The 16,258-nt window shown below is 41.7% G+C and overlaps 2 protein-coding genes across 2 annotated transcripts in view; one reads left to right on the top strand and one right to left on the bottom strand.

The window, feature by feature from the left end:
• The window catches only part of ORC2 (origin recognition complex, subunit 2), a gene marked incomplete at its 5' end in the record, with an annotated part of 13,691 nt that extends 3,371 nt beyond the window's left edge, over positions 1-10,320 (top strand). Inside the window, 10 exons of the mRNA XM_008946600.1 lie at positions 846-1,033; positions 1,655-1,753; positions 3,504-3,613; positions 5,064-5,196; positions 5,592-5,688; positions 7,418-7,564; positions 8,156-8,327; positions 8,636-8,697; positions 9,459-9,577; positions 10,224-10,320. Of these exons, the coding sequence (XP_008944848.1) occupies positions 846-1,033; positions 1,655-1,753; positions 3,504-3,613; positions 5,064-5,196; positions 5,592-5,688; positions 7,418-7,564; positions 8,156-8,327; positions 8,636-8,697; positions 9,459-9,577; positions 10,224-10,310 (1,214 nt within the window). The remainder of the gene's footprint in view (positions 1-845; positions 1,034-1,654; positions 1,754-3,503; positions 3,614-5,063; positions 5,197-5,591; positions 5,689-7,417; positions 7,565-8,155; positions 8,328-8,635; positions 8,698-9,458; positions 9,578-10,223) is intronic.
• A 3,096-nt stretch (positions 10,321-13,416) lies between these two features.
• The window catches only part of NIF3L1 (NIF3 NGG1 interacting factor 3-like 1 (S. cerevisiae)), a 4,794-nt gene continuing 1,952 nt past the window's right edge, over positions 13,417-16,258 (bottom strand). The window contains 4 exon segments of the mRNA XM_008946589.1: positions 13,417-13,601; positions 14,562-14,645; positions 15,406-15,544; positions 15,926-16,052. Coding sequence (XP_008944837.1) covers positions 13,417-13,601; positions 14,562-14,645; positions 15,406-15,544; positions 15,926-16,052 — 535 coding nt within the window.

The following is a 16,258-nucleotide window of genomic DNA, read 5'->3' on the forward strand; positions in this document are numbered from 1 at the left end:
CAGTCTGACTGAAGCAATCTGATTAATCCTGCAGAGTGTAGAAATGTGCTTAAAGAAGTGTGTTTAGACCTTTTCCCTCCAGCAGAGTGCTACTTAGGTGAAGGGTGGAAGGGTCAGAAGCACCAAGTTGCTGAACTTCAGTGACATGATCAAAAGAGACAAACTCTCAGTAATCTAACCTGTGCTGACACTTAAGTCTGGTGCAATTGCTTACACCACATCATAAAATTTTTTGATGATGGCTGGGACAGTCATGGTAGAATATTTCCACTGGTTAGTTATTTTAACTGGTTGGCTACATATGCTCAGAATGAATGCAGAAGAGGGTTTAGTGCGCGGTGTTTCATATTCTGTTTCTTCCTTTTGTATTGAGAGAACAAGACTGAGCCAGATCCTGTTTGTGCTCTTCAGTCCACACTGCTAACAGAGGTCTTGTAGGAAACCTTTTTTGCAGAGTGTGACCCAGAAGATACTCAGGTTGCATGATTGGCATTTGGGAAAACTGATGTAGAAATGCTATGAGAAAGAAGGAATTCCAAGTGTCCATTTTGAGTCAGTTTTTATGGTAGGATTATGTTTCTCAGTTGGTATCAAGGAGCAAGCTTTACTAAATAATTACTTGTCAGCCTAGAACTGGGGAAGAAATAGCTGTGTGTTTGCAGTCTGTAAGCATTGATTTTGCTTTTCTGTGAAATAGATTTAGGAATGATATTTGGGAATATTTAGGAATCTAGGAAAACATGTAGAGAATGTATGTTAGAGAGTGAGACAGAGCAAAATGTGTTCAGTATTTATGTATGTAAGAACTATGTATGCTAGCTTTTAACCTTTAATTTATGCTGCAGCTCCAGATCTCTATTTAGAAAGTGAGAGTGAATATTCTGCATCCTGCTCAGAGGAGGAGGAGGAGGATGAAGATCAGAAGGAAGTCAGCAGTGTTTTATCCAGTCGAAAGACACCAGCAAAAACTAAGGGTACATCTATACCTCCTCCCAGAAACACCCTAGCCAAAAAAAATCGGGAGGAGAAGATGGTGAGTGTGCAGAAAATATAGCCCTGAGCTATCAAGTGTGAAAGGATGTTTAGTGACAATAAGCTGTCAGTGACCACACCCAGCTGTGGGGAAGAACTGCTGTTCATTGCAAATCAAACCAGCTGGCTTGGTTTTTGCTGTAGTTCTGAGCAGCCCCTGTTAGACAGGCATCATGTGAGCCTGTGGGCCAGTCTATATCCTCAGCAGCTCCAGAAGGAGAAGTTCTAGGATGTCCATGAAGCAAGAGACATTGTACTGAGAACAGATGAAAAAATTACTCCTATAAGCACCAAAAGAAGCACACATTATTTTCTGGCTTGGGGTTCATCTTCGTTGTCTGATCTCCTTCCAGCACCAGGGATCCCCACACCCCCTTAGAATTATTGCTATGTTCTGCTCTCAGAATCTCTTTTTTGACTCCAGGAAAGAACGACCTGACTAGGTTACCTTTGGCAGAATGCTACTCCAGGAGCTATTTTTGAGAATACCTTCTGGCTTCCTATTCATCCTTGCTCTGTCTCATATTTGCCATCTTCAGACATGTTTGTGGGTGCAAGGGGAGAGGGCTAATTTGATAGCATAGCAGGAGGAGTGTGGCTTATCTTGCTGTCTGATTTTTAGAGCAACGTGGTGGAGGAATACTTTGAAGCTCACAGTAGTTCCAAAGTGCTCACTTCAGACCGAACGCTGCAGAAGTTGCGGAAAAAAAGATTGGATCAGGTACGCTTCACAGTGAATCATACACCTCTCAGAGCTTCCCATTCCTTTGAATTTCCCTCATCAAAATTGCCTGATGTTCTATTTTTATTTCATTTCTGGTGATTACATTCTCTGTGGTAAGGCTGACTTAGGTAGCATTTTAAGCATTATGTCTCCTACTGCTGTTCCGAGCAGGGACAGTGCCCAGTTGTTTGAACCCGAGACAGATAGTTGAAAGCTGCAGTTACTAAAACAGGTTAAAGTTTGCTTTTGGGGGAGAAGAAGAAGAAGAGGCAGAGTTGTAGAGACATGCCTTAAAAATTGGCACCAAAACCATTTTTGGCTATGAAATGCTTAGGACAGTTACAAGCTGTCTTGACTATGTGTAGAGGAAATGAAGGGAGCCCTTCTCATCTGAGTATGACTGGGTCAAGCCACATGCAGGACTGGGACAGTTCTAAATGTTGTCACCTAGTTTGTGAATGCACTTTGTCCCCTTTCAGGTCCTAGGAGACAGGAGCGGTCTAATTGTGGTGACTGAATTACTGTTTTTTTTTTTTCCCCATATTCTGCAACACAGCTGTGAAATGCACTTTGTCCCCTTTCAGTTCCTAGGAGACAGGAGAACTCTAATTATGGTGACTGAATTACTGGGGTTTTTTTTCCCCATATTCTGCAACACAGTTCAAACCAAGCAGTTAAACCCTTACAGAGACAGGTACAAAAGGGCAGGTGCCAGGGAAGCATGTGAAATACTTGAGCCTCTGGTGTCTGTAGCTTGAAATGCAGATGGGTGCAAAAAACCAAAGATGGGATATATCCAGATGGCCTGATGCCTGCTGTTGTCTGGAATTGTTACCCAGAAAAACATCTGGATTTTTAACAAGTTCTTTCATAACAGCTCTGGAATGAAATCAAGTCTTTCAGTATTAAATCTATTGCTGGCTCCAAGGAAATTGAAGGCTTAGCAGCCCTGTCTTTCAATGCTTTGTGTTTGTCTGATACATTGCAGCTGTCTTTATGTTCTTTCCAGACTAAGCTGTCTTCTACTGCAGGGGACTGGAAAGCAAAGCTGTTAACATTGAAGAGGAAGGGAGTCCAGTGTAGATTGGATTCCATTTGTCATGCTACTGCACTGTTTAAACATCAACATCACAGCCTGTCTTTAAAGCTGAATTAATCCTTTGATTCTTGATGCTTTTGAAATAATACCTTTTCTACAATTAGCTGTCAGATGCAAATGATTTCCTTTGTGCTATATTTCTTTTTTGAGATTGTTTGTGAGCATTTTCTTGTAGTGACAGATGCCTGAGCTGTTGCCAAGTGTGTCGATTAGAGCCCTTGCTCCTGTGAGCTGGGTTGTGATGCTGGTGTCTTCCTGGTTACAGGGCTTGGTTCAGTGTAAACTCTAAATGCATCCATTATTTCAGTAGTGAAATATTTATTTCACTTCTATTCCTGTATTATTCCCATATTATTTCCCATAGTGAGCAGGAAGAGACAAACACAGTGTGGTATCAATTCTGGTCCTAGTCTGGCTGCCATTTCCCATAATAAGGTTACTTAATCTCTGCTTTGTTTCTCCAGTAGCAGACTTGTGCTTAGAGGGGTCTTCATGGAGAAAACCACAACTGAGTACACCATCAGTGAAAAATATTCTACTCCCTAGCTAGAGGGCCTGCTAGAGGGGCATTTGTGAGGATTCCAGATACATGTCCTGTTTTTTTCCTCAGCTTGGAATGACTGTCGTCTTATCTCTTTCTCAACACAGCAAACACTGCATGACCTTTTGAAGAAAGCTCCCTTTCCATATGCTGCTGAAATACAAGAGCTAAGCCAGCAACATGAATCCCTGTTTTCCAAGTGGGTGCTGCAGTTGCAGTAAGTATCCATTGAGAATCACTGAAGAAGCCCAGTGAGCAGGCACTGCCAGTAAACTTACCCTCTTGTCAACAACATCGTGTGGATGAGTTATGGAGAGACTTTTATTTCTTTGATTGATTGCTTAAATTTAAAATTAGGTGACACTAATTTGACACAATGTTTCCTGTAGACTAAATCATACCTGACTAACTCCTTGAACTGAGTGCCTGAAGTGAAATGAGGTTGTGTTCTGCCTGGTTAGTTTTTCTGTGCCTCTGTAAACTGAGCTAGAGGGCATTCACAAACAGGGAACATGAGTGAGGGGAAGAGTGTCCCTTGTGAGCAGTTTTGCTTACAGCAACATAGTTGGTAGTGACTAGCCCACCACCAGTGTCTTCAGTATGTGCCTATCCTCAGTGGTGTGGCAGTTAACCTTGAATGTCTGTGTTTCCTAATGACCTAGGCATGAAGAAACCTTAGTGCTGTTGGAAACTTCAGCAGTATAAATTTTATCTGGGTTTGTGTGTATCTTCATGGGAAGGAGCAAAGAGTAAGTATCCAGGAAAGCAAATTGGGGACCTATAGAGAGCTGTGAGATTCTGAAGTGTGTTAGAGAAGGGAGACCACCAGCTCTGAAGTTAAGTGCTGAGGCAGGAGCAGATACTGGTCAGGAGAAAGCCCCATGGAAGCTTTGCAAAGGAGTGGAGTATAAAGGAATTTGTGGTCTATGAGGAGTGCAGGGCATATGAAAAAGACATTAAGCTTTGAAAGCTGGAGAGGTGCAAGAGGAGTTCTCTGTGACTCTGTGATCTGGGCAAATGGTTAGAGATGTATGTGGCAGCATAGAAGGAACAAATCCATGGAAGATACTGAAGCCAATGACAGTTGTTTAGCACCTTACCTCTGCCGAGTGCTATTTGAATGACCTGATATTCTTGTCAAGATGATACTTTTTCTGCTTTTCAAAAATTAATAAAGCTTTGTGATTCTCTATCATGTTCTCTCTATGCTTTCCTGCCTCTTTCTCTGTGGAACACTTAGGATGAGAAAGAGATCTAAGAATAGAAAACCACTATGACTGCTTGTTTTTATTCCTTGTTATTACTGTGACCCATGGTACACATTTAATACAATCACTGGTGAAGGGGTGAATGTAAGTGCTGGTTACTCGTCACTATCTGAAGTTGCAAATCTAGTCTCATCCTTGGACAATACCTTTTGCTTCCATAGATGCTTTGCTAAATTTGTGGGCCTCCAGGCTAACACACTTCTTGTAGCAGAATGCATGTGCCACGTTTCAGATTGCTGGCAGCTAACCTCATTTGAGGTGTGAGCTGAAGGTAAACCTGGCATTGATGAAGTAGGGCACTTTTAGAGGCAAGATTGCAGCGGAATATTTTGTTTAAAGAATATATGAACCTAAAAAGGGAGTTGCACTTTTTGAATCAGTGTATTTGCTTTTCTGCAGCTTGGGCTTCAATATTGTGCTTTATGGACTGGGCTCAAAGCGTGACTTGTTAGAGAAGTTTCGTACCTCTGTGCTCCAGGATTCTGTTCACCTGGTGGTTAACGGATACTTCCCCAGCATCACCGTGAGATCTGTGAGTGTGGCAGAAGCTTATGGGTTTATCTAATTGTCCTGTGTTACAGATACCTCTAAAGTCTGTCAGTGTAAAATGTTAAGGAAACCTGCTGCATCCTGTAGCAGCAGACTCTTGAAGCAGTTCCTCTCTGAGGTTAAAGAAATTTAGTCCAGGTGTTTCCCAAGGAATTGCAGTAATTCCCATCATTAGTAGTTGCTCATGAGTCTAAAGCCTTATTTTATGTCACTCTTTTGAAAAAGGGTACATTTTTTTTATGTTGACTCTTTTAGGGGTTTGATGGTAAAAATCAGATTACCTCCCTTACGACAATCAAGGTCCAAGTACCACATTTTCTGCTCTGGGTCCTTCAGTGTCAGAGCCCTTCAGAAGGGACTGCTGTTTTTCTTTTTCAGATTCTCAACTCCATCACAGAGGAGGTACTGAACCATATAGGGACCTTCCGCAGCCCACTTGACCAACTTGAATTCATCATTAAAAGCTTTAAAGAAGGTAAAATGACTGATTTTATACATAAAAACTTTAGACTCCATTTAGTGTTAGGAGAGCATGGACATTTTCTTTCCTCATAGTTTTCTTATCTGCAGTTAGTTTCTTAGTTTATTATAGCTAGTATACTTTTCTTCCATGTAATTTATGCCACATATATGAAAATATATATGCACCAGGAATGTGTGTGTTCGTGATGCCAAGCCATTACCTCAGTCAGTGTTCCATACAGTAATTCCTTTAGAAAGGGAAAAAAAATGAGTGGTCTAAGGACAAGAACGAGGGAAGATGATTCTTAGTGGCTGCTTGAGGGCTTGATATAAACCTAACTGAAATCAACAGAATGAAGGACTTGCAAACAATTTGGAATGACAGTTGCTTGACAGTTGCTTCCTTCATGTAGATGGAGTGTACCTATCCCATCTTCCACCAGGAAACAGAGAAACACTGTGTAAATAAAACACAGAGGCACTGTGATAAATGCAAGAGAGATGAGCTTTCAGTTTGGTCTGAGGAGTCTCTGACTTCTCGGAACACTCATGTCTTCCTCTTGAAGTGACCATGCCACTAAACTTGATATCAAGTCCTTTGAAGTCCTCTAGAAAATCAAGGCCTTAGGGTCTTTCCATAAGTTTCAGTATAGGCTGGATTAAGGCTTAAATGTGCATGGTTTAGTGGCATGGTCATTTAATTTTAATATATGCAACTACTGACATCAGGATGAAATAGAGTACAGCAGTGTCAAGCAAGCAGGTTAGAGTTGGGTTCAGAAGCAAAATAAACCAGATACTGTCACACAACACTTGCTGAATACTTTTTGAATGTCCATTTTACTGCTTGTGTATACATAGACAAATCGCCATGGAATTTTAATTGTGCATGACATTGGTGTTTAAGTGTTTACACTGTTTTCCATCATTACCTTATGAGTATTCTGGTGGGACTAAGTGAAAAATACCTACTAACAGCAGCACTCACCTGAATCTGCACAAATCAGTCTTGTGTAGTACACTATAGCTGACCTGACTGGGAGTCTGAGGAACCCTTGGTTTCCATTGACAGCCAAGTATGTATTAATTTGCACAAAAACTGGCTACTGTTCCAGAACTGTGTCTGGACTGAGGATGTAGCTGTTTCCAGGGATAAGTACAGCAGCAGCAAGCTAGCTGGGAATCTTAACATCTACCATTTTCATTATCTAAGCTAGTCTTTGCACTGTCCTTTGAGGACTCAGTGGAAATGATTTCCAATGAAATTAGCATGCTTTGGGTCCAACTCTGAATAGAAAATGCATTTTCATTTTGTGAGGAGGAAGAGCTTAAAGATCCTAGTCATGTAACAAAAAAAATCCCAGTCAAAAGCAGCTGAATAAACTGTTCTTGGACTTCCATCCTGAAATACATTTGAGTGCCCTGATTGCAGATCTAAAAGTCAGAGCTAAAAAGGCAATAAGTGGAAAGTGGATTATGAGAGAAAAGTCCAAACTGCAAAAAGAACTGTAGCTGTGATGAGAACTGCTATACAGTGAATTGAGAAAAAGCCTTTTAGGTGCTCAAAACCACCAAGTGTTGGGATAGAGATCAAATCCCTTTCCTTGTACAGTTTACTTTGATATTGGAGTAATGAGTATGGAGCCTGATGTAATAGACTTGTCCTAGGCTGCACTGGGAGTGGGAAACCACTTTGTGTGCAGTTTCTTTGATTAGTTCTCTGCTGTTTTTTCTGCTTGCAGATTCATCTTTAGAGCTCTACATCCTCATTCATAACCTGGACAGCCAGATGTTGAGGGGAGAAAGAAGTCAGCAGATCCTTGCACAGTTATCTTCTCTGCCCAAAATTTACCTCATTGCTTCTATTGATCACATCAATGCTCCTCTCAGTGAGTCCCCTTGGGCCTTTTGTAGCAAAGAGAGAAAAATCTGTATTCTACTTTGAGGCTGCTGAAAATGTTTCATAAGCTCATGTATTACTCCTGACGTGCAAAATAGATCTGGTGATATATGTATGGTGGTAGCAGCTAGAAGCCCCAGTTTGGACTGTGTCTGTGTTGAACCAAAACTGTATAAATATACTGAGAACTACCAGTCACTGATCACAATATACAAATAAGCTTCTGGTACCCTTTTGTTTGGGGACTTAGTGAAATAGAGATTGGATGTTATGTCTGTCGTTGCATCTAAACAATTTTGTCTGTCAGCCAGAAATTCTTTGTACACTGCTGACTCTGGAAGGACGTACAGTATAACTCTGAAGCTGGTATGAAAAAGGGATGTGTGCAAATGGTTTCTTGCATAGAATTTTTCTTGTTTGTACTGGAAGTTTCTGGCCGTATGTGCTGTGAATTTCACAAGCATACATTGTTTCCTCAAATCCTCCAGTAGAACTAGGTGTACACTTTAATATTTCTTATTTAACACCAAAGAAAAGCTTAATCTCCCAATTCTGTCTGCTTTTTTTCCTCTCTGTGTAGTGTGGGATCAGGCAAAGCTAAGCCTTTACAGCTGGCTCTGGTATGAAACAACCACGTTCAGTCCTTACGTGGAGGAAACGTCGTACGAGAACTCCTTTTTGGTGCAGCAGTCTGGGTCTTTGGCTCTGAGCTCCCTCACGCATGTCCTGCGCAGCCTCACTCTCAATGCCAGGTAGGACACTTACACTTCACAGTAGCACTTGCTGAGGATCCACTCCTTACTAGGTTACCCTGGCAGTCCCTGTTCTCTGACAGCAGTGTTCAGATGAAGATGGCAGGACCTTGATTGCTGACTTTAAATGAACAGTGTTGGGATAGCAAGCCTTGTCCAGTGTCGAGATTCACACACAAGGTCTTGCTCATGAGGGAAAAATCAGTTAATGTTTACTAATGGTGGGGGTTTTTTGGGTTTTCTTTTTGTTTATATTTGTGTTTTATTTTTCCTTTTGATTTTTCCACTCTCCTCCTTTCCTCCCTTAGAGGAATATTCAGGCTGCTTGCTCAATACCAACTAGAGAACAAGGACAACCCGTCTTATTCAGGTATGTACCCACCTTTTCTCATCTGCTTGGGGTGTTGCCATTGCCAACTCGGTCCCAAAGGCACTGCCTTTTGTTATGCAGGTTACATCACCAGCAAAAAAAGTGCTGTAACTGTTGACTCAGTGAGACTTGGTGGCCTAAGACTGTCTTTCTAGTGGTACTGTCTGACTCTGACAGGAAATTAGTAGACTGGCTGGTTCTGAAGGACCTCCTTTTACTGTTGTCTGCTTTGATGTTTAGACATGACTGAAACCATTTATGGAGGACTGTGGAATATAAAATTTAAAACAGAGGAAGAATATGAATTTGCATAGCTAGCAGTTAAAAGACCACGGAAAGACAAGAGGTCCTATTTCTATACTGCTCTTATCTAAGTGATTTCTGATGTGTCCCTGCTTTCCAGGATACACGTGGAATAATCTGTCACTAACAGGGGCTGCAGGGTGTATGTATAACATGCTGAAGTAAGATAGAGGAATTGGAAATTAAGGGAGATTAACCATGTTGGGAAGTGCATTTAAAGTGCCATTAAAATTGCATTAGGCGAGCAGGGTGACTGGAACGTTAATTCATCTGGTTTCCATTCATTACTGAAATATTAGCTTGGCTGTATACTTGAAAGAAGTGATTATGTTCCTGTAGCCACTGTGGTCTAAGCCAAAGCAAGATTTGTAGGTGGAGATGATATGTGGTGCTAGACCTGGAAAAATCTGACAATGTTGCCACTTCACTTTCTTGTTCTCGCCTTTTTTTATCTCCAGGGCTGTCTTTCCAAGACTTCTACCAGCAGTGTCGGGAGGCTTTCCTTGTGAACAGTGACCTGACCCTCAGGGCACAGCTCACAGAGTTCAGGGACCACAAGCTCATCCGGACCAAGCGGGTGAGCTGGGGGAGGAAGATAATTCTGAGTATTCAGCCACTCTAAACAAAACAGATGCCTGCTTGCTATTGTGTCCCTAGGATACCACTCTGCAGGTTACAGTGAGGCTGTACTGTAAACACCTAGGAACTTGCCAAGGGCTGAAACCCTGTAATTGCAGCTCTCTCCATGCCTCCTATTTGTCAATCTGCTTTATGCGGATAGGAGGCTGTAAAAATGTGGAGTGCCTTGGTTACTCAGCAACCTGCAGATCTCTTCTTCCTTGAAGACCTTGAGAAGTAACAGACGCTGGAGCCTGCCAGTGTGCTTCCAGTAGCTATCTGCTTTTGCTCGAGGGAGGAACGTGGGCTGCTCCTAATAACGAGGCAGCATAGCAGTTCTAGATATAGAAACACAGTGTTGAGGAGCTGTGCATGTCAGACAGGCATAGCTCACCAGAATATTTCTTGTGTAATGATTTTTCTCAGTGTTTGTTTCCAGTGTTGCACTAGTTGAGATATTGCTGGGTTTTAGCAGTGTAGTCCTGAGTGCTGGCCAGCTCCTGCCCAGACTCTATAAATAAATGTGAGCCTATCAGTGCTGCGTAGTGGCTTGTGTTGCACTGTGCACTGGTGTTAACAGGATGTGTATGCATGTCTGTTCTCAGGGAGCTGATGGTGTGGAATACTTATTAATTCCTGTAGATGACAGCACCTTGACTGACTTCTTAGAGAAAGAAGATGAAGATGTATGATGTCTCTGTTTTCCAAGTTTCTACAGCAATTGCTCCCAAGGGCTGCTGGAGAGGGGCCTGTACCTGGATGTCTTTCCCTCCAACCCCAAGGCTGCTGGACTACCTACTGAAGTGTAATAATAGTAATGAATACTTGTTGTTCTATTACTTCAGGTAGATTGGAATGCTGACTTCTGTAAGCAAGGCATCTCGTGCTCTGTAGTTAGATTTGTTTGCTTTGTCTCTTAGCTCAGATGATGCCTTCTTCGTATCTATGCAGCCAGCCTTACAGACAGAAACAAAACTCAGTAAGACTGTGCCTTCTGCTCTCTACTTCACCAGACATGAGGGTTTGGGAGCAGTTTACTTGGGAAGTGCAAGTCATTAGATGGTCAGAGCTTTAGTTTGTATTAGTGGTGCAACTTTTCTGCACTGAGTGCTTTCCTGCACTCCTTTACCAGTTAGACAAGACTTGCTTCCAGTGTATGAAGCCAAAATTTTCAATGGTAAGAGACCTGCCTTGAACTGCATAAGGAAAGGGGAATACTAGTGGGTTTGGGATGCTGTGGGTAATTACTAAGTTCTGGCAACAGAACTGAAGGACTTGCTCCAAACCCAAATCATTTTATAGGAAGATTTGTGTAATAAAATTTTGTTATGAACTCAAGTTATTGCCTTTTGGTGAGGGTGAGAGGATGCAGCTTCTTTCATCGACTTTCCAAGTTGCAATCCAAGAATATGAAGAGGCCATGATTTTTTTTGTTATATTTTAAAAGCTTGATTGTATATATGTATTTTTTACATTAGGAGTGTCCACTCATCCTGGTGGAGGCCTTAAATGCCACTTATAAGCTCTCCTCTTTTATAAGCCCTTAGAGGTTGGAAGACTGCTGATGTTTGGCAGCTTTTCTTCACTTTTTTCTCAGGTATGTGGGAGTAAACTCTGTATAGTTCCATCAGCTGTCGTCTGCTAGCCAGACTTGAGGGACTCTACGTCTAATATTTGGTAGCTGTGTTACAGCTCAATGTTGTAATAGTTTAAAGTAATCAAATAAAGTACTTTATTAATTTTTATTAGCTTGTCTTGTCTTCCACAATCTTTTTATGTTATAGGCAGATAGAGATCCTTCTGGCAGTTGTGTGAAAGCCTAGTTTTCATTATGTCAAATACCTGTGCAGATCCTCATGCAGTGTGCAAAAGATTACAAACTAATTAGTAAAAATATTTTACATTGTATCTTGTAAGGTATCAGAATTAAAAATAGTTTGCCTGCCTTTAATATTCATATATAGCTTTTGAAGAGAACCAAAACATAATGTGGAATATTGTTACCTGCCCTGCCCCACTGACTGAAGCAACAGACAGGTTTACAGCTTGACTTTTGTACTGAAAACAGGGGTACCTGCTTATCCTACTGACAATTTGATTCTTCAAATAGAGGACCTAATTTGCTTTCCTGGAGAGTCTGATGGAGAAAACTGGTACAAGTCAGTAGTACTCTCTAGCTTCCTCCTCTAGAGTATTTTCCAACTAACACTCACTTTTGGTGGCACTTGCATCTGCATTTTACAGGCTGCAATTCCAAAACCTTGCAAAGTACATCAGATCCTGCCTGTGGCGACTGAGGCTGCTGTCAGAATCTCTAACACTGGGATCAAGGCATTCTGTCTAGCCCAAGTTCTGTAAGTTAGGAGTGGCATTCAAGAATAAGAACTGTGCAACTTGGAAGAGATGAGTTCTTGGAAAAACTTCACAAGTATTGTAGAGAAGCAGCAGCTACATCCTTTTATTGCATTCCTTTGACTCCCTCCAGAGTTCCTGTGAAACTCAAGATTTAACTTATACTCTGAGAGCATGTGGAAGATACCACCTAATATGTCTACAGATGGTGATACCGTGGTGCATTTTCAGTGCCATCGTGTCTGGTTTTCTAGATGTGAAATTTGCTTTAATAAGTGCTGTAATCATTCTGAGGTCAGAGTTACCTGCTGACAGTTTCAGTAGACTACCAGACGCCCATGTATGCCAAGAGGAGGGCTGCAGGAGATACCACACGTCTGCTAAGAGAAGGTTAAGCCTGAATCAATATTTTGCTGATGATGATTCTGTGATGTAAGCATGCAAGCTAAAGAAAATTACTGTGAATTAATCCCTGTGGTTTTTGCCTTAAAAGTACTTTATCCTGATTTCTTGCTGTTTCTGGATGATTACCCATCTATGCATTAATTTTCTATCTCTTGAATTCTGTGTATGTACTAAGGCATTTTAATGTCTCTTAGCAACACAGAGCTGTTGAATTTGGAGGGGATACTTTCTGTAGAGCTTTCCTTTACTTGGGAAAGAAATTTCTTCTCACTACCTGCTTCTCAGCTTAGTGAGAGGTCTTCATGGTATTGATGAGAATTATGGCCTTTATATGGCATCAATAGCTTCAGATAATACTGGAGTCATCTCTTTCCACTTACATTGAAGAGGAGTAAGACACATGCAGTTATGCTTTAAAGACATTGCTTGATGACACTTTTATTAACTTAAATGGACGGAGCCAAGATTGTTAGAAACTTGCAATGGAAATATTCATTTTAAGCATTCTTCTGGTGTGCACATAATCCAGTGGTAAGGTATGAAACTGGGAGATTTGTTTTTTCTTTTTTAAGAAAAAAGCCTAACTTAAAGAAAAAACACAAGCATTATCAGTGGTGAAAATGCTACTTCTTCAGTTTTAGTAGTCCTGTAATTAAAAGCCATAGTTGTAGAAACTTTTTAAAAGAAAATAAAAACATGTACATTAATTTACAGGTTTTTTTAAGGAATTGAGTTTTAGCTTTCCAAAGCTGCTTTTTTTTCCCCCAAACCAATCCTCAAGTGTCATGGCTATCAAATGTATCTAATAAGAGTAGATTTAATTCAGATGCAGCCCAGTAATTCAGAAAATCAGCTTTCTGTAGCCCAAAAAAAGCATTTATTTATCTGACAGATGACAAAATACCTCCTAAACTTTGAGGGAACATACAATACAACCATTCTGTACTGACCCAGTTCAGGGCACCTCCATGAAGCTTGCAGTGGGGTAGGTCTGCGAGACGCCACGCAGCTGCCGACTGAATCCTCTCCTGTTTCTCCTCCCTACACCACCTGGAGGGGGTCTCTGTCCCTCTCAGACACAGTGATGTTGATCTTGTTCTGCAGGTGGACAGCCAGCATGTCACGCAGCTCTGACAAGAAGCCTCGCTCCGTGTTACTGTGCTCACACAGAATGACACTTATCCCATTGGCAACTGCATCCAGAACATCGTGGTGGGACATCTCTCCTGCCGTTTTGAGAAAGAAATGCCATGCAGATCACTAACAGTACAGTCTAGGTAGCCAGATCTTTGTGATGTGTGCAGAGTCTTGGCTAGAAGCTGGGAAGGCTAACGGGGTATAGCCCCTCAGGGGCAGTGCCACACCATCTGCTCAGTCTAAGAACGTGGAACACTCCTACTCTAGTGTCCCTCAGAGGGCCTCCAGTTGATGTCCCCCATGTACAGCTGAGACAAAACCACAGAAACTTCTTGCCCTCTCTGAAGATTCTGCCACCTGGGGCAGGAAACGAGAGCGCAGGGGTCTGGAGGTGGACTGTCTGGATGTGATAGGGGTTGCTGTGATGGAGGACAGCAATTGGGAAGCCCTGTGAAGAAGAGGTCTGAGGGTCAGCTCTGTGGAGCTGTAACATAAGGGATATGTCTTGTCAAAGATCTCGCTCAACTACTACAGAATGCAGGGCAGCCTTCACATTGCTGAGCAAGCTTTGAGGAATAGCTGTCCCACTGCCAGAAAAGGATAACAGACCAAGTGTCCCTTTGGTCAAAAAATCCTTTGGTTTTGACCAAAAAAGTTTCCTTTGGAAATCCTTTCTATAGACTACATTATATTCCATTTTCCATTAGGAAATTCTGGACTGAGGAAATACCTTATGTCTTGCCAAAGGAGAAACACAGTGAAGCCTGCAACAGACTGCCATCAACATGGACTTTGTGTTGAAATGATGCACATGTAGCAATGTTTTAATTCAAATTACCTTCACAGTGCCACACAGCCATCTGATCCACATTATTCCTACTTTAATGCTAACTATCATTCCAATAACTAACTGGGTTTTTTTTCTCAATTATGACAGGTAATTCTTTCTGGCCAAATCTTTAACACAGCCAGTCAACTCTTTTTTTTTTTTTTTTTTTCCCTAGTGACTATTTTTATAAAGATAATGAAACAGCAACATAATCTTTTACCTGTGAGATAGAGGTCAGCTTCTGTTCCCTTCAGGACGCTGCCCCCAGAACCAGCACACAGAGCAGCTTTCTTCACGGGCGATTCTGCAGGATGCAAGGTGCCACAGTTAAACTCTTTCACTCTGTTCAGCCTTCATGTCAGTATTGCTATTGTTTCACAATAAATACTACCTTGATTATAGAGTCAATGTAAATTTGTTGGAGGAAGTGTCGGTTTGAATGAGTCATGGGTCTATAACATCTCTGATAATACAGCAAACCCCTCTGTGTATCAAAATACATCTCACAGGTTCCACTAGCTGTGCTCCGTGGAGACTAGGATAGATAACTGGGATAAGAGGATGTTTGCTCCATGTTTTACTAGTCACCCCCTGTTTGAGCTAGGATAGTTCACCACCTTTGCCACTAATTTCTCTTTCATCAAAACATGGATGGTTACATGTTTATAAAGATATCACAAAGCATCTTACTAAGTTAAGGTACTGTGAAATTTAGCATTCAGTTACAAAAGGGAGTGTACAGTGAAATGGTACACATTTGTCTCTGATATCCTGGGGAAAAGAAATCTTAGTCATACAAACTGTGAAAAAGGATGTCTCATATTCAACTCGTGCTGCCTCTTCCTCAGTAGCAATTAGCATAATATAGAACTTCAAATTAAAAATATAGATGAGGTTCTTTTTCCATGATTGTATCATGCAAATTCTAAAATGCTGGTTTTTAACAGTGCTTCATACTACTTGGAAGTGAAGCTACTGAAGGCAGCAGTACTGCACACACTCACGCTCCTTGTCTTCCTGGAATTGCTGGTTTTAATGGACAGCTTACTTGCAGGGCTGTTTACCTAGAGTCTTGCCCATTCCCAGGGCTAAGCGGATGTGGGGTAGCTTTAGGTGGCTTTTGATACGCTCGATTATGTCTGATAAGGAGACTGGCTCACTCAGTGTGCACAGACGGCCCATGCCTGTATGGGGAAGAGGAGGCTGCAAAGAAATCAAAATTACTGTGAGAAGGTTGACTCCAGAAGTTGGCACTGCTTTCCATACTGGACAAAGATGGGTATATTGGGCACTCAGAAATGCTCTGAACTTTAAGAAAAAACACATGTGATATTCTCAAATGTAACATACTAACTACACTAGCTACTCACACTGATTTAAGAATTAGTACAGGCCACACAGTTATTTTCATTGTTTTGGAGAATGTGAGTGGATTCAAACCCCCAGAGGCCAGTATTTCAGAGCACTGACAGGGTAGCAGAGGAAACCTGTGATGCTGCTGACTGTTGGATTTCAGTGTTTAGAGCACTGGGCTCTGAACACTGAAAGTAAGACGTTCACTGAAATAATACATGATCTTGTTACCTTTTGTAGTAAGAGGATCTCGGTCCTGCGATAAAGGCGGCTGTCCTGGGACAGTAATGCCACCACCTCCAGCAGTGCCTTCTGAGAGCAGCTCAAACTAACTCGTGTTTGCTCCTCACCTTCAACCCTGAGGAAAGATGTTTGGTGCTTGCTAAGAACCTGGATAAAATTACAGCATCGTATCAATATAAAACAAAGCTACTCTATCCCAGTGGCTTTTCTACCACAGAGGAAGGAAAAAAGAAGGTATTGCAGTAGCCTAGCCTAGTCTCGTCTACTCTGAAATCACAGAACAGCAGGGGTTGGCAGGGACCTCTGAGGATCTTCTAGTCC

This window comes from Merops nubicus, unplaced genomic scaffold, assembly GCF_000691845.1.
Source record: "Merops nubicus isolate BGI_N331 unplaced genomic scaffold, ASM69184v1 scaffold18750, whole genome shotgun sequence".
Classification (NCBI taxonomy): Eukaryota; Metazoa; Chordata; class Aves; order Coraciiformes; family Meropidae; genus Merops; species Merops nubicus.